Below are 24821 nucleotides of genomic sequence, written 5' to 3'. Positions count from 1 at the left end.
AGTTCAACTAAATACCTACAGATTTAAACTATGAACAACTGAAATTGCAACCATCACATAGAATATGTTGTGGGGAAAATTAACCAAAGACTGCATTTTATTGGCAGAACTCTTATAACATACAAGAAATCTACTAAGGAGACTGCGTACACTGTTTGTCATTCTCATTCTGGTATAGCTCTGCATGGTATGGGAGCCTTACCAGATAGGATTGATGGAGGACATCAAAAATGTTCAGAGATGGTTAGCTCCTTTTGTGTTATCATAATATAGGGAAAGAAGGATATGCTAAGCGAATTGGGTGACAACCATTGAAACAAAGGTGTTTTCTGCAGTGTCAAGATCTTTTTTGTGAAATTTCAACCACCAACTTTCTCCTCTGAATGCCAAATTATTTTCCTAACCCCCACTTACATAAGGAGAAATGACTATCATGGTAAAATAAGAGAAGTTAGAGTTTGCTTGGAAGTACTGAGCTGTTCATTTTTCCCATGTGTGATTTGAGAGTGGAATGGTAAAGAAATAGTCTGAAAGTGTTTCTGCGAACCCAGTGACACGCACTTATGTGTGAAGTTCAGATTAATCAAGTAGATGTCGATGTATTTATAGATATGTTTCTTGGGCAAAATGTCAGGCAAACGTGCAGGCCAAGCAAGTAGTGTTTCTTGTTGTTCCACCTGTGGCTGGGCACTGCTGTTAAGAAGTATAGCATGTAAAGTTTCCATAAGGAAGTGCTGTACACACTTTCAAACTGGCCTGATGTAATTACTGCTATTCAGTTGCCCTCACTGTGTAGGATGTTAGTTTGCATTTTGCATCCAGTGGCCCACAAACGATTTCACCCGACAGCTGCCCATTATGCGAGTCAGCTATGTGTGCTGCCAGATTGTGGCCAGACTAACGACTTCTAACATCTACACTGAGGTGACGAAATTCATGAAATAGCGATATGCACATATACAGATGGCGGTAGTGCCATGTACACAGAGCATAAAAGAGCAGTGGATTGGCGGAGCTGTCATTTGTACTCAGGTGATTCATGTGAAAAGGTTTCTGATGTGATTATCGTCGCACAATGACTTTGAACATGGAGTGTTACTTGGAACTAGATGCACGGCACATTCCATTTTGGAAATTGTTAGGGAATTAATTATTCCAATATACACAAGTCAAGAGTGTGCCGAGAATACCAAATTCCAAGCATTACCTCTCACCGTGGACAACACGGTGGCTGACGGTCTTTGCTTAGCAACCGAGAGCAGTGGCATTTGTGTAGAGTTGTCGGTGCTTAACAGACAAGCAGCACTGCATGAAATGACCACAGAAATCAATGTGGGACGTGCAACGAGAGTATCTGTTAGGACAGTGCAGTGAAGTTTGACGCTTAATGGGCTATGGCAGCAGACAGCCGGCATGAGGGACCTTGCTAACAGCATGACATTGCCTGTAATGCCTCTACTAAGCTCGTGACCATATCTGTTGGACCCTAGACAACTGGAAAACCATGGCCTGATCAGATGAATCCTGGTTTCAGTTGGTAAGAGCTGATGGTAGGGTTCGAGTGTGGCATAGACCCCATGAAACCATGAACCCAGGTTGTCAACAAGGTACTGTGCAAGCTTGTGGTGGCTCCATAATGGTGTGGATTGTGATTACGTGGAATGGGCTGAGTTCTCTGATCCAACTGAACCAATCATTGACTAAAAATGGTTATGTTCGGCTACTTGGAGATTATTTGCAACCATTCATGGCATTCATGTTCCGAAAGATGTCACCAGGCCACTGTTGTTCGCAGTTGATTTGAAGAGCATTTTGGACAATTCAAGCAATCTAACATCACCTGAGCCATCTGAGTGCACTTGAAAAGAGGCCTCAAAGCCATTTTCTTGCAGCTTTAATAACAGTTATGCAGGTTTACGTGTTACTAGATGAGTTAATGTTTCAATAGTGTGCACTGCTTCTTTAGGTGTAAATCAACTGTATCTGTCAGAGGAGGAAATAGTAGAACAAGATTTCAACTCAAATGCCACGTTGTACCTATACTGCCATGTGCCAAGGGACTGACACTAGCAAGGTGACCTTGAATGCTGCATGGATGACTGGTAGCTGATCAACGTGGGCAGTGGGAGTGAGGGTGTCAGTGGAAACACGGAGGACAAGAGGGTAAACAGTGCTGATTGAAGTTCTGTTCAGACTGTAAGTTTTTCGAAACTGAACTGTGAGGAAACGAACATTCTGAAGCACTTGAAGTTTCACTGCTTTGTCTGTGTACGTGTACCCTGTTGTGCTGAGGGAACGGCTGTTGCCCAAGTCTAACATGTTTACTGGAGCAGTCTGAGTACACCGTAGTTTTTCAGGTGTACTTACTGGAATTGTTTACCACTGCACCTGTGGAGATAGTGGACACTGCAGACTCAGCCTCCTACTGACTTTCAGTTTCCTGTGTTGTGACCTTGAAAGCCTGAGCAATTTTCAGTGCCTTCTTTGAGGAAGGATCCCGGTGCTGTAAAGCCTGTGCATACACTTCCTCGTTCGAAAAATATTGGAGAAGCAAGTCCCGAGTTGTCAAGTCAGCATATGATTTGTGACATGTTTCTTCTGAGCACATAAAAGTGCAGCAGCAGCTAAGACTCCAAAGTCAGTGATGCAGTTCATATAGGTTTATGACTGCAGTTTATAGTGCCAGTAAAATTCAAACCTATCACGCACCACTCAGGATTGACTCCCGTAAATGATCAGACAACAGGTTACGAAGTTCAGGAAGAGACAAACACCAGAATTTTTCATGGGGGAAAGCTTATGTACCAATGAAAACACATTATGCAAAGACCAAGAAAGAAAAAAAAAAAAGACCATTTTTCATTCTCAGTTAGTTACTTTTTAAGCAGTGACGTAATGGTTGAGCTGCTGTAAACGTGTTGCTCAGTCACCAATACCATCTAGAAATGATGTAAATGGTGAAACTGCCATAGTTATCTTGTTTCTTGTGGATAATGGTGTTATTTGCTGCTGTAATAAGTCTAGTTGTCATTGCTCTGGTCCATTAGGTTTCAGTCAAGCTGTCATTGTTCCTGCTGTAGTTGCTGATAAAGCTGTCATTGTTAATGCTGTTGTAGAAGCCACTGCTTATTGACGCTCTGCGATTTGGAAATACTCGTTGTCACAGTTGTAGTCTGCAGTTATGAGCATAATTTATTGGGTAAACACACAGATGCAGTAGAGGCACACAGCTAATACAAACACATGTAAATCTGGCTTAACAGAAATAGAATGCAGCTGGCTGAAAATGAACCCATACAAAGTTCAGAGACAATGCTGAAGTTGTCAACTGATAGTGGCTGGCAAATTGAGTGTTCTGTGCAAGCAATCACAGGAGAGAATAGCAGCTTCGGGCTGCAGAACAGTTATTGACAGTTGGGTGGTCACAGGGTCCCACCAGGTGATGTGACGTGTGCTCTAGGGGTGTGGCTTCTTCCGAGAGTGCCACTTGCAGTGATTGCTTGCAGATCATGGTGCTACCTGTGGTGAAGGCTAAGTAAGCATCAAACTCCGACAGCTGTGATAGCTCTGTGTGACTGTTGGAGCTGATTACAGCAGTGGCTTAATGGAGATTGTGGCCAAGGTGGTTACAGGAGTGAAGGATGTGTTGCAAGGATAACTCTCATGTGCATAGTTCAGAAAAGCTGGTGGTGGAGGGAAGGATCCAGATGGCTTGGATTGTGAAGCAGCCATTGAACTCAAACATGTTGTGCTCTACTGTGTGTTGGGCCACTCGGTGGTCAACTTTGTTCCTGACCAGATTTTTGCAGTGGCCATTCATTTTGGTGGACAGCAGGTTGGTTGCTATACTGACATAAAAGGCTAGGCTGTGCAGTGATTGCAGCATGGTATATGACATGGCTGCTTTCACATGTGGCCCTGTGTTTGATTAGACAGGATAAGCCTGTGACAGGAATGGAGTAGGAAGTGCTGGATGGGTGGACTGGGCAGGTTCTGCACCTGGGTCTTCCACAGACATGTGATCCTTGTGGCAGTGATAGTGGAATAAGGATGGACTAGGATTTTGTGTAGGTTGGGTGGATTATGGACTACCATGCAAACGGTACTTCCTACAGCATTCCTGTCACAGCCTTATCCTATTCCATCAGAGGCAAGGCCACATGTGAAGGCAGCATAAACCAACTCTTCTTGCAATCACTGTGCAGCCTATGCTGGTTTGACAACCAACCAGCTGCCCAACAGAATGACTGGCCACAACTGTGCTGAAGAAGAGAGTTAACTACCTGGTGGCACAATATGCAGCTGAGCACAGCATTTTGAAGCTCAATGACTACTTCACAATTTGGGCCATCTGGATACATCCCTCCACCACCAGCATTTCTGAACTATGTAGATGCAACCCATCCATCAGTCCTGTAACCTTTATGGCCCCAATCTCCATTAAACCACTGTCCCCACACCCCCTATCCAACAGTTTCCCCTTCCTCTGCTCTGTCACCTTCTCCCAGCCCATGTCTTCACATCACCTTCATCATGCACTGTACCCTACCAGCTCTGGATCAGTGTGTCGCATGCCTGGCCCTTGCACCTGTCATCCTTCCCTTCAACATTCCTAGCCAGCAAACCTGCTGCCTCCCGCCAAGTTACTAGCTACCCACCCCAACCCCTTTTCCTGACTTTTGCCTCTCTCCCCTACCCATACCATGTGATACAACCCCCACCCACCTTAGTCCATTACTGTGCAGTGAGTGGTCTTCTTTACTCCTAAAGTATTCATATTTCTAGGATTGATTGTTTTGCTCTGTTCAGACTCATTAGAAATCACTCACCATTATTACACCCTTTGATGTCAGCAAGACATATTGGCAATGGATTTCATGTTTCCAGTTTATTTGCTGGCTCTTCATTGAATGATCTTTCCAGTTATACAAGATGGGGTCTCTTGGGCCTATGTGGGCACTGCCTCTGTGCAGTCATAATCATGTATCGTTTGTACATTGATGTTCATGTCCTACTTGTATGTGATCATTCAGGCCATTACTTTTACATGCTTTAAGTCTGACAACCATTAGTGTGGAAGTATGAATGAGGCACTTAAAAATTATTGCTGTTGTCGTTTTGTTGTTGTTATGTTAACTGTTTGTGAAATAAAATTTTTTGACAGTGACTTGACTTGACTTGACTTGTCTTGTCTTTTCATTTACAGGCTCTGAAGAGACCAAATTAGATGAAATAACAATGCTGTTGGCAATTGCAGTATTTGTACTACATGCTCCTTCAGATGTGGTTTGTGTACCAAATCTCCAGTATCCTTGTATTAATCAGTTCCGTCACTGCTTGCAAAGTGACAATTTACAAGTAAGAGTTAATTCAAACTGAAATTATAACCAGAATATCAGAATTAATTAGTGATTGCTTACATAAATGACTTCTAATAATCTTTTTTTTCCATTTCAGATCAAACAAAGATGCATTCTGACTATGCGTACCATATTCTCTCACCCTGACCAAAATGTTGGAGTACCTTATATTCATGCATTAGCTCCCCGCTTGATTGAATTTCTCTATACTGAAGATAGCAGGCAACTTGCATCCGAGGCGGAACTACAGATTACAATGGAGTGCATTCAGACGGTGGAGACACTTACATCCCTCACAGAGCCACAATGCAGTGAGTATATATGTGAGACAGTGTCTTAATTACCAGACAGCAGCTAAACAGTTACTAAGGGTGCCATTGAAGAGTCATTGTAATAAATAAATGATGCCTGACAGTTCAGCTCCAGTGAAATACTGTGTGTTTACAGTGTTAGTTTCACTTAAACAGCTACATTTTACACAGTAACTATTTATGCTGAAACTTCTGTAACTGCACAGAATTGAAAGCAAATTTCTGCTATGTGGTGCAATAATGTAAGAAAAATGGAAGCAGCTTCAAAAAGTTTTTTTGGAGGTAATGAACAACATTAGTATTGTTACAGCTCTACTGCAGGTAGCTCTGGCATGTCTTTACACTGCATACAAGTTGAAAAGTCCTTGACTGTGTGTCTATTTAAAAAAAAAAAAAAAAAAAAAAAAAAAAAAAAAAAAAAAAAAAAACCATGGAGCTGTTGCTTAAATTGTATTGGATCATTTGTCTACTATGAATATGTCTTCTTGCTTCTGAATATCAGAGTTTGTTTAAAATTTACAAGTCTCTGCAGAACAGAGATAGCTTTCTTCCTATACAGGGTGTCAGAGATTTGTTATGACAAACATTGGAATCAGTTGGGAAGTATTTCAAGAATACATTTTTTTATTATTTACTGTATGAGAATTAAAAGGAGCTCATCAATAGAGACAATGGAAAAAAGTCAGAATGATTTCTCTACGTGGTCATTTTTGGTCTAAGAATTTTGAGATAGGTCCTTAAATAACCTCGTGACTGTTTGTTTTATCTGAGGAAAAGTGGAAAAGTTGTTGCAACAGTCGCCATTGTCATCATCTGTCTCAAATATGAGTAAATATAGTGAGCATTATTAACTGAATGTACACATTGTTATCAAAAATTAGGGAGCCCATATTTTGCAGAACACAATATCTGCGTGAAGTGATGATTACTTGTTATACTGAGACAGTGATTACTCTGTGCAACAGAATTAAATGATCACTGTTTTGAAACCCAGTAATTGTCACCCACTGTGATGCTTAAGTTTGAAATTTAGTTCAAAGGTGCTTACAACCATCATCTGTAAAAGTGGAAAAGTGTGGTGCCCTGCTAAGTCACCCATGGGCTCAATGATGTTTCAAACAGGGAAGGTGTTGACAACTACAAATAAATGGTCATAGCTCAGAAGTTCATGTGATGTGTAAGGTGGGTTAAGGATGTCGCATTGGCACCAAATTTCACCACAGCTCTGCCTAGTGCCACATGTCACATGATCAGAAGGTTGTTAGGCCTCTTCTTACATGGATTTCACCCTTTCTTTTGAAGCCTCTGTGATGGAGGTCAGAACCACAACGTCCAGCATTGAAATTATACAGGTGGTTTTTTTTTTTTTACAAGTGGCTGAGGAAAACATTTCAGACAGACAACCACTCACAATCAGCATGAAAAGGCCACAGGGGGTAGCATAAATAATGTCAGTAAAACCACCCCTTCCTTTGGGGCATGATACCCACACATTGCATCATTGAAAATGACAGTTTGCAGTGTGATGAGCAACAGGAAGCCATTCTTCACAACCTTTGAAACTTCCCTCATGGATTTCAACCCATCTTTAAGGACACTGTGGGGCTGCATCCACATAGAACATGACCACATCTGTTTGGAAATGCAGTTTTGCTCTTTTGTACAGGTTGGAACCAGTAGGGACCATCCAAAACCATGTGACGAAATTTGAACATGATCTGAAGCTGCTGAGGATGGGAGGATGCACATTGCCATGTGTGAATAAAACACCAAAGGGTGCCTCTAAGACACTTCCCCCCCCCACCCCCCTGCTTGTGCATCTGAAAGTAGGCTATATGGAATTGGACAGTGTTGAAGGGGTTTCTGGTTTGCAGGCCTGTAGCATATTTCACAGGTTTTGTCTGTACAGGTTCATTTTCAAAATTCTCAGTAAAGGTGGGCGGGTGCCATTGAAGGTTTTGACAAACTGGGGGGGTTTTAGAAGGACCCTTTGCTGTTGTATTCACATGTGTCAGTGTTGCATCGTTTCTTGATCACACCACAAGACGACACAAAATAGGAGTGCTGACAAAGAATAAGCACCCTTAGCTACTTCGGATGACATTCAAATTTTTTTGAATGGTTTTGAATGGTCCCTGACTGACTTTCAATCTGTACATGAGAGCAGAAATTGTGGTCTGGATGTGCTCCAAAGAGGTGCAATCATGTTTGATGGGGCTGCAGCCCCACAATGTCAGAGAAAGGTTGAAATGCCCAAGGATGTCAGAGTAGTTGTAGTTTGTGAAGAACATCTTTCTATTGCTAATTACATTGCAAAAAGTGTGGGAATCAATGCCCCTTCTGTGTGAGAATCAACACCCCAGGGAAAGGGATGGTGTCACTGACGTCTTTTATGCAACCCCCCCTGTGACTTTTTTGTGCTGATTCTGAGCAGTGGTATGTCTGGCCACTCATAAGAAAACCACATGATTTCAGTGCTGGGTGTCACAGTTCTGACTTCCATCCCAGACACATCAAAAGAAGGGGTGAAATGTGGGTAACAGGCAGTCATGACCTTCTCATCATATGGCATGCCCACAGAGCACTGGGCACCATTGTAGTGAAATTTGGTGATAATGTGACATCATTAACCCACCTTATACTTCACATGAACATCTGAGGTGTGACCCCCCCCCCCCCCCGCTTTTTTTCCCCCCCTCCCCTACCCCCCCCCCCCCCCCTCGCAAGTGTCGATGCCTCTTGAAGCGTCGTTGAGTCTGAAGGTGACACTGGGGGGCACCACGCTTTTGCACCATTACAGAGGAAGTTTGTATGCTCCTTTAAGGGCGAATTTCAAACTTAAGCATTGCAACTGGTGGGAATTACGGTGTTTTGAAAATGTGATCCAATCATTCTGTTCTACAGTGTAGTTCGTACAGTAAAGGAAATTAATATCCACTCATAATGTGATCAGATAACCTCTGACAGTATGGTTCTTTGCTGTTTCAGGCACTTAATTTCTATTTCTTGTATCCCTCACATCTAAATCGTTTCTCCCTGTACTCAGATTATGGCAAGTTTGACAATTAAGTACGCATTCCTTTTCTGTCGGACTGTGTTTAACTACACAGCTTACTTTCACTTTTGGACTTTCTTATGAAATATAGATATAATACATAATGAAAATAATTACAAAAATATCAAGAAATCTTCAGCAGCAAAAAACTAATGCTACTAATCATGATATAACTGATCAGTTAAGAGTTTTAAATGCATACAATCAAACTTCTTCCATATGAGTATTTTCTAAAATGACCTGATATAACAGCTTAAGGCAAGATGATGTCTGTGGTTTCGAAGTATTGCTTTTCCAGTTACCTTGATAAAGATTGACTGTTCATTTCTACATAATTCTTGGAGACATTGGCAAGACAGTTGCTGATTGGTCCATCTTCTGTATCCACACATATTAGTTAGTGTAGTTTATCTATAATGTCTTTGATGTTTGAAGATTAGTTACCTTCAAATGAAAGGAAGAATATCTGGTTTGAGGTTGTGAGAAGTGCTGTCTGGAAATTATTGCAAAGATGTGGCACTTGCAACAGTCATCCATTATGTACCAAAAGGGCAAATGAGATCACACTCTGATTATATTAATGTTTGCTAACAATGCAGAAGCAAACTATACCCACATCATTCCTGAAACTTGAACACAGGTAGTATATTGATATTGATAAACTGTATAATGTTGTATACAAAAAGAACCCTCAGGAAATACTTTTCAACACTATATTTCAGTGACATTGTCTGGAGATTGGATAAACTGGACACAGAAACGTGGAGAATATACTTCGCGTTAATAATAAATGTTCGTTATTTAAGTTTCCTTTGCACAATGTCGACAGGACATGAAAACCTAATTTAGAACCTCCAGTTGGCATTATGAAATTGTAAAGTAGTGCCATGCAGGATTAGCCGAGCGGTCTAAGGCGGTGCAGGCATGGACTGTGCGGCTGATCCCGGCAGAGGTTCGAGCCCTCCCTCGGGCATGGGTGTGTGTGTTTGTCCTTAGGATAATTTAGGTTAAGTAGTGTGTAAGCTTAGGGACTGATGACCTTAGCAGTTAAGTCCCATAAGATTTCACACACATTTGAACATTTGTAAAGTAGTACAAAATAATAATAATAATAATCTTCTTCTTCATCTTTGTGGTAAGATGTGATAAATATGTAACTGTAGAATTCTGTACAATTTGTGTGGTGTATAGAAAATTACATTATAATGGATAAAGTTCACTTTTACCTCTTTTGTGCTGCACAGGAGATGTATTTCAAGGCAAGTTAAAAACTGCTGAACTTTCAGCATTCCAGTAATATTATTTCACAATTGTCTTTTTATTTTCTCTCTCAACTTTTGAATGTGCTGCATTCTACACAAGTTTTTTTCTGTGGCATAGATTTTTCTAAGAAACTGTATTTTCCATTAACATTATACTTGGTAATTCTATTGCAGATCCTGCTGTTAGTAAGATTGTTTTTTTTTCTGATGATGTGTTGTATCAGGTTGCTGCTACAAGCTACAAGTTTCACTTTGTATAATGGCTTTATTCTGCATTAAATTATGATGTTGTAAATGAAGAAAGTCTATTTTATGTGCATGCAACTTAGAATTATTTTTTATGCACAGTTGTTTTCTTTTTGCATATACAGGGCTATTACAAATGATTGAAGCGATTTCATAAATTCACTGTAGCTCCATTCATTGACATATGGTCACGAGACACTACAGATACATAGAAAAACTCATAAAGTTTTGTTCAGCTGAAGCCGCACTTCAGGTTTCTGCCGCCAGAGCGCTCGAGAGCGCAGTGAGACAAAATGGCGACAGGAGCCGAGAAAGCGTATGTCGTGCTTGAAATGCACTCACATCAGTCAGTCATAACAGTGCAACGACACTTCAGGACAAAGTTCAACAAAGATCCACCAACTGCTAACTCCATTCGGCTATGGTATGCGCAGTTTAAAGCTTCTGGATGCCTCTGTAAGGGGAAATCAACGGGTTGGCCTGCAGTGAGCGAAGAAACGGTTGAACGCGTGCGGGCAAGTTTCACGCCTAGCCCGCGGAAGTCGACGAATAAAGCAATCAGGGAGCTAAACGTACCACAGCCGACAGTTTGGAAAATCGTACAGAAAAGGCTAAAGCAGAAGCCTTACAGTTTACAATTGCTACAAGCCCTGACACCCGATGACTTTGACAAAATCAAATGCTTTGAATTTTCGGCGCGGTTGCAACAGCTCATGGAAGAGGATGCGTTCAGTGCGAAACTTGTTTTCAGTGATGAAGCAACATTTTTTCTTAATGGTGAAGTGAACAGACACAATGTGCGAATCTGGGCGGTAGAGAATCCTCATGCATTCGTGCAGCAAATTTGCAATTCACCAAAAGTTAACGAGTTTTGTGCAATCTCACGGTTTAAAGTTTATGGCCCCTTTTTCTTCTGCGAAAAAAACGTTACAGGACACGTGTATGTGGACATGCTGGAAAATTTGCTCATGCCACAACTGGAGACCAACAGCACCGACTTCATCTTTCAACAGGATGGTGCTCCACCGCACTTCCATCATGATGTTCGGCATTTCTTAAACAGGAGATTGGAAAACCGATGGATCGGTCGTGGTGGAGATCATGATCAGCAGTTCATGTCATGGCCTCCACGCTCTCCCGACTTAACCCCATGCGATTTCCTTCTGTGGGGCTATGTGAAAGATTCAGTGTTTAAACCTCCTCTACCAAGAAACGTGCCAGAACTGAGAGCTCGCATCAACGATGCTTTCGAACTCATTGTTGGGGACATGCTGCGCCGAGTGTGGGAGGAACTTGATTATCGGCTTGATGTCTGCCGAATCACTAAAGGGGCACATATCGAACATTTGTGAATGCCTAAAAAAACTTTTTGAGTTTTTGTATGTGTGTGCAAAGCATTGTGAAAATATCTCAAATAATAAAGTCATTGTAGAGCTGTGAAATCGCTTCAATCATTTGTAATAACCCTGTACATCCAGAAAAGTTGCATGTTGCTTTACAATTCTTAAGAATCATGTGATCTTTTGGTTTGTTTCTCATAGCCTTTTTACATTTTTATGTAGATAAGTGTTTTTTAATCCCTTTGGCATCAATTTCTCTGTTGGTTAATGTATTTTAAATAATAATTTCTTATTTATTGCAATTTTGTGTCTATTTTCATTTTGTGCTGGTGTGCATGATGCAGAACTACTATTCCATGGCAATATTTGTAAACAGTTTTCCAATTAATTGAAATTTATTTGTTTTCTGTGTTCATGACTTTACATACTCAAAATTATAATCAGCTCGTGAACAAGTATTTGTCCATCCAGAGCCAAACTACACCTGCTTTAGACATTTATTGGAACATCTTGTTAATAATACTCAAAATTCTCAGTTAAAAATAATTTTCTGTGTAATGAAAAATTTCTGTCATCCCACTCCTGTCCACTTTCATTCTTCTCGGTTGGCCTCATGGATGTCACACATTTTTTTAAAATCAGTAATGAGAGTGTACACACTTACTTTCAATGTTTTTATATGAACTTTCTTTCAAGATTCTTGGAAAGTGTGTTGTGATTAATGAAATGTATTGTAGTTAAGTTATAAAGCTTCGTGTACATGCATAGATATAAGAAGAGTTATTTTTAATACCCATATAGAAGCTATAGACTCATGATATCTACCAAAGTACAGCACAATGAAAAAAAAATCTTGGTCTGTCACTGTTGTCACAGTTGAACAGGTGACATTTCATTGAAGTTGGATTGCATGAGCTAACGTAGCATTATGTTGATAGTGTGTGCTTTGATGACATGTTGAGTCTTATAAATCAAAACAAGCAAACTTCCAAACAGATAGATTTTCTCCTATATAAGCTACATTGCAACATGTAGAGCTACAAAATAATAGTTGAAATCCCAGTTCAGTTATTATTATTTAGTGATTTTACAAATATCATCATACAAAAACAATGATAGCACTTGACCAGAGACCTCAGTCCATTCAGTACCCAAATCTTGGTAAACTGGAAAAAACTTTGATCTCTACTTTGGCTTACTGTTGACGGGATTTTATACAGTGATTGAAATTCCTAAAACTCTTAATGATTTGGCATACTCTTGCATTTGATTCCTTCTTAAGTGGTGTGGTATGTGTATGAAACAATAATTATTGACCAAACCTATGTGCATCATGGTAACACTCAAAAAGTATTCCAAAATGGAACTTTCTTTTTACACCAGAATTGAACTTTGAAATCAATGTGTATAACAAAATAAAACTGTGCATTGGACTAGGACTAAAACAGGGATCTTTTCTCTATTATTGTTAAACTCGGCTGCTCAACAGTAAGGTTATCTAGGTCTTTCTCTGTAGAAGAGGACCCCTTACTACTTGAACAGCATCCACAAAATGATGCCTCAAACCTTGTAAACATATTGCCTCAAATGGCAAAGACCTGGCTCCAGTCACCCTTCCACGCAGTTTAATTCCATCAGTGAAGATCACCTTGTAAAATGTTAACCTTAGGCTCATTGAAGGAAGGAAGGTTAGATTCTTAAGTGTCTTTAACCCTGTGGTGCATTCGTCCACTGCAGTGGACTGCTGTGAATGGCACTTCTCTGACATTTTCATTTAGTTCTGAGGCTGCAAGTGCACACAGCTCACTTGCATCTTTAACTTCAGGACTGACGGAAAATGCCGAAGAAGCAATCATTAACAGCTGTCCACTGCAGTGGACATGTGCATCGTGTACTGACAATGTTGATCATCAGTCTCAATTGAGCACAATCTCTCACCGGGAAGGAAAATGGCTAAATTGTTTCAAATACTGATTTAGACAAATCACAGGAAACCTAAATGTGAATGGCTTTACAAGGACCTAAACTTCACTACTCGTAAAAGCACTATGTGCATTGACTTTTTTGTTGGTTTCAAGGTGTTCTGTAGTCAGTTGACTTCAATACACCTGCATGGAAAATGAGTGTATGTATGAACTTCACTAATGTTTTGTTTAAGTAAATTATTTTAACAAAGATAACTGACTGTTGTAACCCACAGATAATTACAATTGTTCCAGGGGTGGAGATGCTGTCACTGTTGGTTCCCATCTTGATCAGTTGCTTATTGGAGGGTCCTGCTTTCAAAGAGGCTAACAAATTCCGCCAGATGCTGCATGAACAGTGCCTTCAGAAATTAATGAAGATTGGTCCTCAGTATCCACAGGTAACAATCCAGATAGTATACATGCCATATATCAGAGTGACTCTTTTTACTATAATTTTGTTTATGAGTTTGTACTCGGCACACTATTGTATGCACAAGGGGATGTAGTATACTAGCATCAGTAGTCTCAATTCCGATTTCATTGAGAGAGAATGCATGGAGTGAATGCTGATTATAAGGGGCATTCAGAAAGAAATGGGCTGGAGGCATAATTACAGGAACCAGTACCTGTATGTTAAAAGCATTGACCGTGGCTGTTCAGACACTTGTCCCACTGTGACACAAGGCGTTGAATAGCTGTCTCATAAGATTCCCGGGGCTGCGATGTTAACCAGTTCTGCACGTACACCTGGACGTCGCTGTCCACACAAGTGCAGGGAAGGTTATGCTGATGTTCTTCTTTGACCAAGATGGCCCCCTTCTGATTCACTTCCTGCAGCATGAGACAACAGTGAATGCCCAGCTTTACTCGCAAAGCTTGACCACCCTTCGCCAAGCGATCAAATCAAAATGACCAGGCAGTCTCACCCATGGGATCATTCTGCTCCACGACAATGCAAAGCCTCATATGGCCAACTCAGTCAAGGCACTCCTGCAGAAATTCAAATGGGAGGTTCTTGGCTAACCTCCATACAGTCTAGACCTCTCTCCCTGTGATTATGCCATTTTTGGAACCCTTAAGAAGGCTCTGAGGGGCAAACGTTTCACCCGGATGCCAATGTCCAGCTGTATGTGTGGAACTGGCTAACATCACAGCCCCAGGAATTTTATGAGACAGCCATTCACTGCCTTGTGTCACAGTGGGACAAGTGTCTCAACAGCCAGGGTCAGTACTTCTAACCTACAGGTACTGGTTTCTGTAATTATGCCTCCAGTTTGTTTCTTTTTGAACACCCCTTATACTTGCGTACTTGTGTGTGAGCTCTCCTTCCTTCAACTTAATGAGCTTATGTTTTGTGTGGGAAGTAATTATATGTTTGTTGAATTCTTGATAGGTGATATTGTGGAATCTTAAGAGCAGATGCTGCCACAAATGGTGTTAATGTCTTCGCTGTTGATGCCACCACTTCCACAGAAGCATAAATAATGTGACAAATTTTTCTCTTTCTTCTCAGTGTCACTTCCATGCACCAGTAAGATTATATCTGGTGTCCCAGTTGAAGTTGTTCTTGCACATTCTTATTACTACTGCCAGTTTAATAACAAAATTCCAGTATGTGAAAGTGTGGTACAGAACTGTTGTTTCATCAAACAGTATTTTGTGTTTATTTATGAGGCTGGTATCTCAAGTACCCATTTTTTAATGTTCCGTTGATGTCCTGTACAGCAATCTGAAAAAAATACGTATGGACTGACTGATGTAGTTGCGTCTGCACTCACAGGGGATATTGTAAATCCCAGGGACCTGGAGGCTGAGACTGTCCTTAACCAGGCACAACATCTCCATTATCTACTTATGTGGTCAGAAAGTAGGTCTTATTCCTCATTTTCCCAGGACTTTGCCTATTTTGCTGGACGTAGCACTGCAGAAATGAAGGAGCACAGTCAGTGGCTCATCACATAATTGTTCAATATTTTCATGTTTCTGTTTCTTGGAGATTGCTGATTTTGTATCACGTGAACCGTAGCCATTGTTGTGGAACCCATACTTCAGATGATTAATTTTGGAATTCAAGTAGTCCTTGTCAGAAACTATTTCAGCACTGTATATCAGTGTATTTGATATGGCTCTCTCCTGGACTGAACAGTGGAAACTCTATGCTGTGAGATGTAAATCAGTGTGGGTCAGCTTATGGTACACAGAGTGGCCAGCATGCCCATCCAACTTTCATTTTACTATAACATCTAAAGTGCTTTCATGCAATGTGGCCAGACTATAAACATGTTGTCAACATAACACTAAAATGAAGATGGGCGAAAGAAGCCAAATTTATGCTTGAGGTTTTACCCAGCAGTGATATAGAAAGAGATCTGAGTATATTTTTTACATCTGAAAATTATCTTGAATTTTGGCATATTTCGTTAGATAGTTAGATATTTAGTTAATTACATGTTCCATTGATCATTTTGCATGGTAGATCGTAACATTGTGGAACAAGTCATTTTACATTCACATTGAACATGAATTTGTACATATGGTTGCACTCTGAACATTTGTAAGTACTTTTATTTGTTTATTTTGCATTTTATTTCATTTTTTACAGAGAAAAAGATGTGCAGATGGGTGTTAGTAGTTGCTACCCACCACCTTTTACACATTATAATAATAGAAATTGTTGTATGGAATAGGAGGAGTTGTCAAGGAGAAACTTTCTCTGTTTGTTTTCAAGTTTTACTTTGCTGTCTGTCAGTCATTTTATGTCATTGTGTAAGTGATCAGAAAGTTTTATTGCAGCATTGTGCATCCCATTTTGTGCAAAGACCACCTTAATGTGGAGTAATGAATGTCATTTTCCCTTCTGGTATTGTAATTACATCATTCCTTTTGAACTGTAGTGGATTATTTACAACAAACTTCATTAGGGAATATAATGTGAAGCAGTAGTCAGAATGCCAAACTCCTTAAACAGATGTCTACAAGATGATCATGAGTGAGCACCATGTATTATTCTTTCAGCATATTTTTGCACAATGAAGACTTTGTTTCTTAAAGATGAGCCCAGAACATTATTCCATATGACATTATTGAATCAAGACATGCAAAAATATGTCAGCTTACTGATTTGCCTCTCCCCAAGCTTTGCTGTGATTCTAAATGCAAATGTGGCTGAACCAAGTTTTTTTAGGAGCTCCAAAATGTGCTTTTTCCAATTTAAATTCTAATCAATATGGACACCTAATAATTTGGAAGTTTCCACATTATTTATTATTTCCTCTCCATGTGTTACACTTTTTATTGGTTTAGTACACCTAGATGTGCAGAAATGAATATGCTGTGTCTTTTTAAAACTGAGAGTGAGATCATTTGCAGAAAACCAGTCAGTGATACTTTTAAGAACTTTGTTTCTTATTTCTTCTGCTTCTGTATGTGTACTTGGACTGATTGCAATACTAGTGTCATCTGCAAAAAGAACTAATTTTTCTTGTTGTATATTAACTGGGAAATCATTTACAAGTATGAGGAACAATAGTGGCCCTAGGATTGAGCATTGGGTAACCCATACATGATTTCTCCCTAGTCGCACTAGTCCCCAGACTACAATGGTTGAATTACTAAGTACAATTTTCTGCATTCTTTTGGTTAGATATGACATTATACATTGGTTGACTATACCATCATTCCTTAAACTTCAGTTTATTTAGGAGAATATTGCAATTCACAGAGTCAAATGCCTTAGATAGGTTGCAAAAAAACACCAACCAGTAAATGGCATTCTCAGTAGAGGAACCATTCTGAAACCCAAACTGTGATTTACTGAAGATATTATTGTTGCTAAAGTAAGATACTACTCTAGAGTATGTCATCTTCTCAAAAATTTTGGGAAATATTGTCAGCAGCGATAGTAGTCGACATTTTTCTTATCGCCTCTCTTAAAGAGAGGTTTAACAATAGCATATTTCAGCCTCTCTGGAAAGATGTCTTGAGTTAGTGATGCATTACATATATTGGATAAGACTGGTCTTATAAATGGGAACAAATCTTTAGTACTGTATTGGAAACACCATCAAAACGAGATAAGCCTGTATTTTCAAGAGAATGTCTAATTTCCTTAATTTCAGGAGGAGAAGTTGATGATATATTCATATTACTGAATTTTATGAGAGTTACTTTTTCAACATTCTGTTGTGCATTTTCTCTTGAACTGTTTGTCCCTTTGCTTTCCACGATATTTAAGAAATGATTATTAAATACATTTGCTAGCTGTGACTTATCATTTATAGCCCTTTTGTTCAGTACAGTTCTGATGACATTACCTATTGATGCCAACCCTCTGTATATAGTAGTATCATTCACAATCAATATCTTGTATGAGCTCTCATATTTTTTCAGCATGTTTCATTAATGATGTGCTTCTGGGTGTTCTGCTGAGTTGTTGCTTCTGTTCTATGTGCAATATTTTGAAGACTGACTCTGCCATCTTCTTCAGGTGCTGCAAGTTCTGCTGTTATATGCACTCGGTTTCTGACTCCGAACAGAATGTGAACTGCTGTCGGTCTTATGCCACCATTTACAACCGAGTTAGCCCCCAACACCCAGTATGACCTTTGATGATCTTTTGTTTTCCAGAGCTTGCTCTGGTATTCAGAGAAATGCAAATTCTCTCAGCATTTTCGAGCTCTGATATATGCATAGATCTAATGGTCAACAAGATCTTTATCAGCTGAGTGCTATACTCAAAGCCTTTTTTAAATTGAAACCTCCATCCCTGTTTATTAGGTTTTCTGACATCTTTATTTCAATAGACTCCTTAATTGTGCTGTCCCAGAAACTTGGAATTTGCACCACAATACTGATCTTGTCATATTTCTCGCCCTTCTGGCCCAAGCTGCTGGAGTTGGCAGTCGTGTGCATGAGGTGTGCTTGCTTTTGGGTATGAATGGTGTGTGTTTCTCTTTTGATGATGAAGGCTGTGCCTGAAAGCTTTGTGTAAATGACTTTTAATTGTGCCTGTCTGCAACTTATTGTGTCTTCTTTATGGTAAGTAACAGTCTGTCTTTTCCTACATTGATAGTCCTACCTAGAGTTTCCATTATTTGATTCCATGATTATATTTATGGCATGATTATAACCATGGTAGTGCTTGGTTGTTTCAGTCAGATGTGTTGCTGATGTTCCTCGCATCTCTCCTCAACAATTCTGATAGTCTGCTCTATGTAAGACATACCACATTCGCCTGGAATGTGATGCACACCCAGATTTCCGAGACCTAGATATTGTTTAACATTACTAAGAATACTTTTTACCTTACGAGGGAAGGACATGGTGTGGAGCTCACCAATTTAGCTAAGACTGTGTGGGTAGAACCAGACAAATGCCCCTTTTGAGTCCCTACATAGCTTGTCACATTAATGTAACCCCAGGCCATGTTTGATGTCAGCGTGCAATAACCCCTCACAGATGGCAGGTGGCAACACTAGCAGTGGAGGGTATATAAAACATGTCAGGTGCTGGTGGGGGAGGGGGTGGATGCGGAAAACAGTGTAGTCGTTGTTGTATGGAAATAGAGTGAATTACCTGATGTCCAAAATTGCATGATCATGGGCTTTCTTCATGGAAAAATCACGCTATCCAAAACTGGCACTGAGGCGACTGTGGTACACCATGGACCATAGGTGACAGTGGGTAACATTGGCTGTAGAAATATGTATGGGTGAATAGACATGCAGCTGTTGAGCAACTAGACACCCATATGAACCGAGAGACCACCAACAGTGTTTCTTCAATGACAGTTCAGCGAATGTTGCTGTGTATTGGCCTCCTCAGCAGGAGCCTGGTTCATGCACCCATGCTGACTGCTGTCCATTGGTGGTGAAGACTGGTATTTCCATGCCAGTACTGCAGTTGGACATCCAAAGAGTGGTGACAGGTGGCCTTTTCAGATGAATCACATTTTGTGCTCCATCAGACAGATGACCACAGGTGTGCATGATGTGAAACATTTGAAAGCAAACATGGAGGGAGTGTTATAGTCTGGGGAATGTTTTTGTGGCATTCACTGGGTGATGTCATCATACTGGAGGGCACAATGGATCAACAGAAGTATGCATCTGTCTTTGGGGACCATATCCACCCCTACATGCAGTTTGTTTTTCCACTGCACAATGGTATCTACCAGCAGGACAATACAGCATGTCACACAGATCACAGTGTACATGCATGCATGGTTCCAAGAGCACCAGGATGAGTTTACCATACTCCCCTTGCCTCAAAACTCCCTGTATTTTAATGCACTTGAGAATCTGTGGGACCACTTTAATCAGGCTGTTTGTGTCGTGGATCCTCAACTGACAAACCTAGTGCAGTTTGCCATGGCACTGGTGTCAACGTGGCTCCTTATCCCTGTTAGTACCTTCCAGAACCACATTGACTCTCTTCCTGTATGTTTTGCAGTGGTCCACTCCGTGAAAAGTTATTATTCAGGCTTTTGTCAGGTGGTCATATTAATGTGGCTTCGACAGTGTAGAATGTGTAGAATATCTCACTTGAATGGGCCATAGGAAAAGGTAAAACACTCTAAAGATTTTTGGATAGAGAGTGAGATTTTTTCAAAGTAATTTTGAACTCAGAGGCATGGCGCAGTCATCTAGCGTATCACTGGCTTGTGTTCGATTCTCACTGAAACCACTTTTTCCCCCTTTTTTTCCCTCCCATTTTATTTTCTGCCTCGCAGTGTTAAATTATTAATTGTAAATTTTAAATATATTTAAACAGTTCAGTTTATTTATGTAAAAGAAACTTTTTAATTCAGTTGATATTACTTTAATTTAATTAATTAATATATTGAAACAGTTAATTTCATAATTGAAAGAAATTTTGAATGAAGGAAAATTTTCCAAAATTTCTAACATTAAGTATCTGTTTTTTTATGTATTATTAGGGGAACTGCATTATTTAGAGTGATGATTATCAAAGAAACATTTAAAACATAAATATTGTTCACACCATGCACATTTTATGAAATCATTTTTTGAGCAAGAACATTTTGCCAAAATAAGCTTCAGTGAAAACCCTAGTCATGCAAGTTTTTAAATCCAGGTCTTCCTCTGTTGATTTTGATGTGTTCCAGACATACTAAATCATTGGGATCAAAACAGGAGCATCGAAGTGATGCTTCAAAATCAAATTTATTTTAATTTCACCTTCTCTTTACAGTAATTTTCATTGTTGTAGCAGTTCACAGCAATTCTTAGAGATTTTTGACTGTGTTATAGAAATATACATCACAGGATTGAAGAAGATGAGTACATTTTGGTGGAATGATCTGCATAGTACATGTTACTTCACCTTCCTCATTGATGAATGTCTCATCAGACAAGCTACCCCATGAATTATTGTTAGCAACATATGGCTTTTATGTTGTTTCCAAGAATTTTCCATAAAGATCTTCTGTTAGTTTTCCTGGCATGGAGCAAGTAATAACAATATTCTTATATTCTTCTTCTAATTTCTTGACAGTAGCAGCAACTCAAGGAGCAAGTTTTTTGGCAGAATCTTGCTTACATAAAAATAGAAGGGGTGACACTTTCCTTGAAGCAGTTCAACTATACTACACTGTATAAGGGTGGGGAATGTTGATTTTTTTCACCAAGATTGTCTTTTCACCATTGTGATCCAGTGACCTGTTATACAGTGGTTCATACTGGCACCAATGCTTGGCCGTGTTAATTATATAATGTAGGTTGAATGTTCAAATACTTTACGGGTTTGCTGTCGGGTGACATTGTTGACCACCGCCGATATTTCGGCGGGAGCACACCCTGCCATTCTCAAGGCACAATTCGCCGGGAAAAGTTAAGGTCTCATATATAATGAAGGCTGAAGTTTGACATTATATGTCTCATCTGTGTACAAAACTTCTCCGCTGCTTCCACCATTTCTTCCAAAGTTGCAACATCACTTTTGTTGATGAATGTGTTGAATTTTCAGTGTCTTATTGAATGTGACATCATGACACTTCTTCAATTACAGGCCACATGTTCTGCAGACACATGTTACGTGTCTTTAATGCAATGGTTTCCATTCCCTTCTGCACCCTCATGCCGTTGATCATTGCTGATTCTTCCGCCTTTAGGGACAGTTTCCCACCCCTAGGACAAGAGAGTGCCCTGAACCTCTGTTCACTCCTGCACCCTCCTTGGCAAGGCCATTGGCAGAATGAGGGTGACGTCTTATGTCGGAAGTCTTCGGCCACCAATGCTGATTATTAATCAAAATTGAAGTAGCGGTGGGATTCGAACCCGGGACCATAGACATTTTGATTATGAATCAGACACTACCCCTAGACCACGGGCGCTTCATTATAAATTGAAAACGTGCAAGTGAAAAGCACTGGTGAAATTTTTTAAAAGACCTTCATCAAAAGGTGTAGTTCAGATTTTTTTCTCCAATCACTTCACTGGTAGAAAATTTCTTGTTGTATTTCCATTTTCCAACAAAATAATAAGTTTTTATGGAAAATTGCTACAGAGGTGTGATGAGACACTGTTAACAACTGTAGAGTGTTACAAACAGTCGGAAAAAAGGTATAGTAAGGGCCAACTATAGGGGATATGGAGCTGTTGCCAGAGCCATGTGCTCTGAGTGCATGAAAGAGAACAAAGAAAAAGGGTAGTGTGGGGTTATGATGACAACAGAATGTTGCTACTGAAGACCGGTTGAAATCACAAAGCACACTGTACAGTAAATATAATTCAGAAATTTATCATTTACAATAATCCCTGTTTAAATTTATTAATTAATCAAATTAAATTGAATATATTACTTTTGCGTATATAAATTGAACTGCTTAAATGTATTTAAATTTCATAATTGATAGTTAAACAGTGTGAGGAATGAAATAAAAAGGGGAAAAAAAGAAAAAGAAACTGTAGCAGTGAGAATAGAATCCAAGCCGGTGAGTTGCCAGACAGTGCCCTCGACCACTGGGCCACATCATTGATGTGAGAGGGTGGGGGGTATCACCCACACTCTACTCAAAATCTTCACGGTGGGTCTTACTATTTACTATGGCCCACTCAGGGGAGATATTGTAGGAACTTGAAAGGTGCATGTACCTGCTTCTGCTCACACTGTTTGAGCCAAATTGATGAGTCCCATCCTACAACCTCTTTGTGACAAGGGAGCAAAATATTTCTGATGCCATGATTCCATTTGAGTCAACCGATCATTCCAGATATTGGGCCAACATAAGGCAGCTTATTGATTTTTGACTTCTCTTCCTCAGTCTCATCCCCTTTCTCAGGTGTATCTGATTTTGATTGTACTGCCCATTCAGTTAGATGGTACGAGTACCTGTTCCTTCAGAACACTATTCGTAGGTGTTGTAATTCTCTGACAAGGTACTCCTTATTTGGAAGTGTTTGAGCTCTATGGATCAAGCACCAAATTTCTTTGTGACAAATGGTGATGGCTTGAGGCATGGAGATAGAGGTCAGTGTGCACAGTTCTTTTTACATACACTGTGACCCAGAGATCCATCCAGTCTTCTCTAAACAAGCACATCGAGGAAAGGTTGTTGGCCCTCATTTTCAAGTCCCATCATGGATTTTACATTACTATGGATAGAGTTTAAATTTTCTAGGAACTCTTCAAGTTTTTCCGCTTTCTGTAGTCACACACCACTAATGTGTCATCCACATACCAATAGAACCACATTAGTTTTGACTTGGCAGTTTTTAGTACCATTCCTTCAAATTGTTCCATGAATAAATTCACGACAAAAGGCAGTAATGGACTACCCATTGCCACACCATTGGTTTGTTCATATTTCCTGATGAATAGGAAAAGGAAATAAGTTGTCAAAAAATGCTCAAAAAGTTCTGTGAAATAATCTTCAAACTGCTCAGTGATTAGTGCCAAGGAATCGGGCAGTGAAACTCTCATAAAGAGGGAGACTATGTGAACATAATATCCCTATCCTTGGGCTGAAATTGACTCAGATGGCATACAAAGTCAACGAGTTGTGAATGTGGTGTTCATGCTTCCCCACATATTTGTGAAGAATGCATCTCTGTTATTTTGCCATCTGGTATGTCTGTGTGCCCATATGACTTTGGATCATAGAGGAATGCTTCCTTGTGTATCTTAGAAAGACCATGAAGCTTCACTTCTCTGGGAGTGGTACCACTCTCTGATGATTGCTGTGGATGGTAGCTCACTGGCTTTTTAGTGTGAACTCTTACCATGGACTGGTTGGACCATGCTCTTGCTGTGAACTCACTGTGGACTGAGTGCAGACCCACTGTAGAGGCCTGGTGGCACTGGTTATACTGTCAGGTGGATGAATGCGCTCAGTTCGTGTGGTTGGCTGCCGCTGGTCGAGATGACAAGCTGCTTGCTCATTGGCACTCACTGTAATGTGATATCGTCTGAAGAGTGATTGGAATCTACAGAAAGTGTGGCAGTGTAGTTCCATCAGCTGCAGTGCTGTGTTGGGGTGGTTGTCACTATTAGCTTTGCCAAACTGCTGTACCTGCTGATTATTCGACCAGTGACACGACGCCATACAAAGGATGTCATCCAGCTGGCACCAGTGTAACAACCCTTAATGATGTTACATGTCAAGCCTGACTCATTAAGAACATTCATCTTCCTCTCAGTTTTATTTGTAGGATCGACATCTATCTGTCTGTAGGTAGCTACATCTTTTGATCAAGAATCTTCTCACTGTAGTTCACATGTGACATTAGCACAGTAGCATTGCCTTTTTTAGCTGGCACAAGTATAGTTGCCTTAACCTCCCACATATTTCTCAGCACTACTCATTCTTCTTTATGAGATGTTGGGTCTTAACATTTGCATCTTGGTAAGTGGTCAACAGGTTTCGCAGTGAACCTCTTCTGCTGCTTCTGGTGAGAAAGAAGCTACAGTATGCTCTATAGAGCTAATATAATCTGCTGTTCATAACATTTAAGGACTAGATGTGAAATTTAGCTCTTTAGCAAGGCTCTTCACTTTATCCTCACTCGGTTGTTCGTCAGGGAGATTAATTATAGTATGCCTCTCTGAATATTGTCTTGAATTTTTGTGTGACTGAGTTTTGCTTTGTGGCTTGGAGACATTTTCAACTACATTGATTCGAACTGTGTTCATATAGTGCTGTCGGTCGATTCCCAATAATCTGCATAGAGTGTGGCCAACATGTAAAGATGGAGCTCAAGAAGTTCTTTTGCAGTGACATTAAGTATTCATTGGATGTCATGAAGTCTTTCCTGTACTAGA

At 40.0% G+C, this 24821-nt stretch overlaps 1 protein-coding gene across 1 annotated transcript in view; it reads left to right on the top strand.

The window, feature by feature from the left end:
• LOC126470640 (HEAT repeat-containing protein 5B) overlaps window positions 1–24821 on the top strand; it is a 504894-nt gene that overhangs the window by 469029 nt on the left and 11044 nt on the right. Inside the window, exons 35-37 of the mRNA XM_050098620.1 lie at window positions 5207–5358; window positions 5458–5671; window positions 13794–13939. Of these exons, the coding sequence (XP_049954577.1) occupies window positions 5207–5358; window positions 5458–5671; window positions 13794–13939 (512 nt within the window). The remainder of the gene's footprint in view (window positions 1–5206; window positions 5359–5457; window positions 5672–13793; window positions 13940–24821) is intronic.

The sequence above is a fragment of the Schistocerca serialis genome, chromosome 3 (assembly GCF_023864345.2).
Source record: "Schistocerca serialis cubense isolate TAMUIC-IGC-003099 chromosome 3, iqSchSeri2.2, whole genome shotgun sequence".
Classification (NCBI taxonomy): domain Eukaryota; kingdom Metazoa; phylum Arthropoda; class Insecta; order Orthoptera; family Acrididae; genus Schistocerca; species Schistocerca serialis.
The sequence above is the reverse complement of the archived record's forward strand: the minus strand, read 5'-3'. Positions and strand labels throughout refer to the sequence as shown.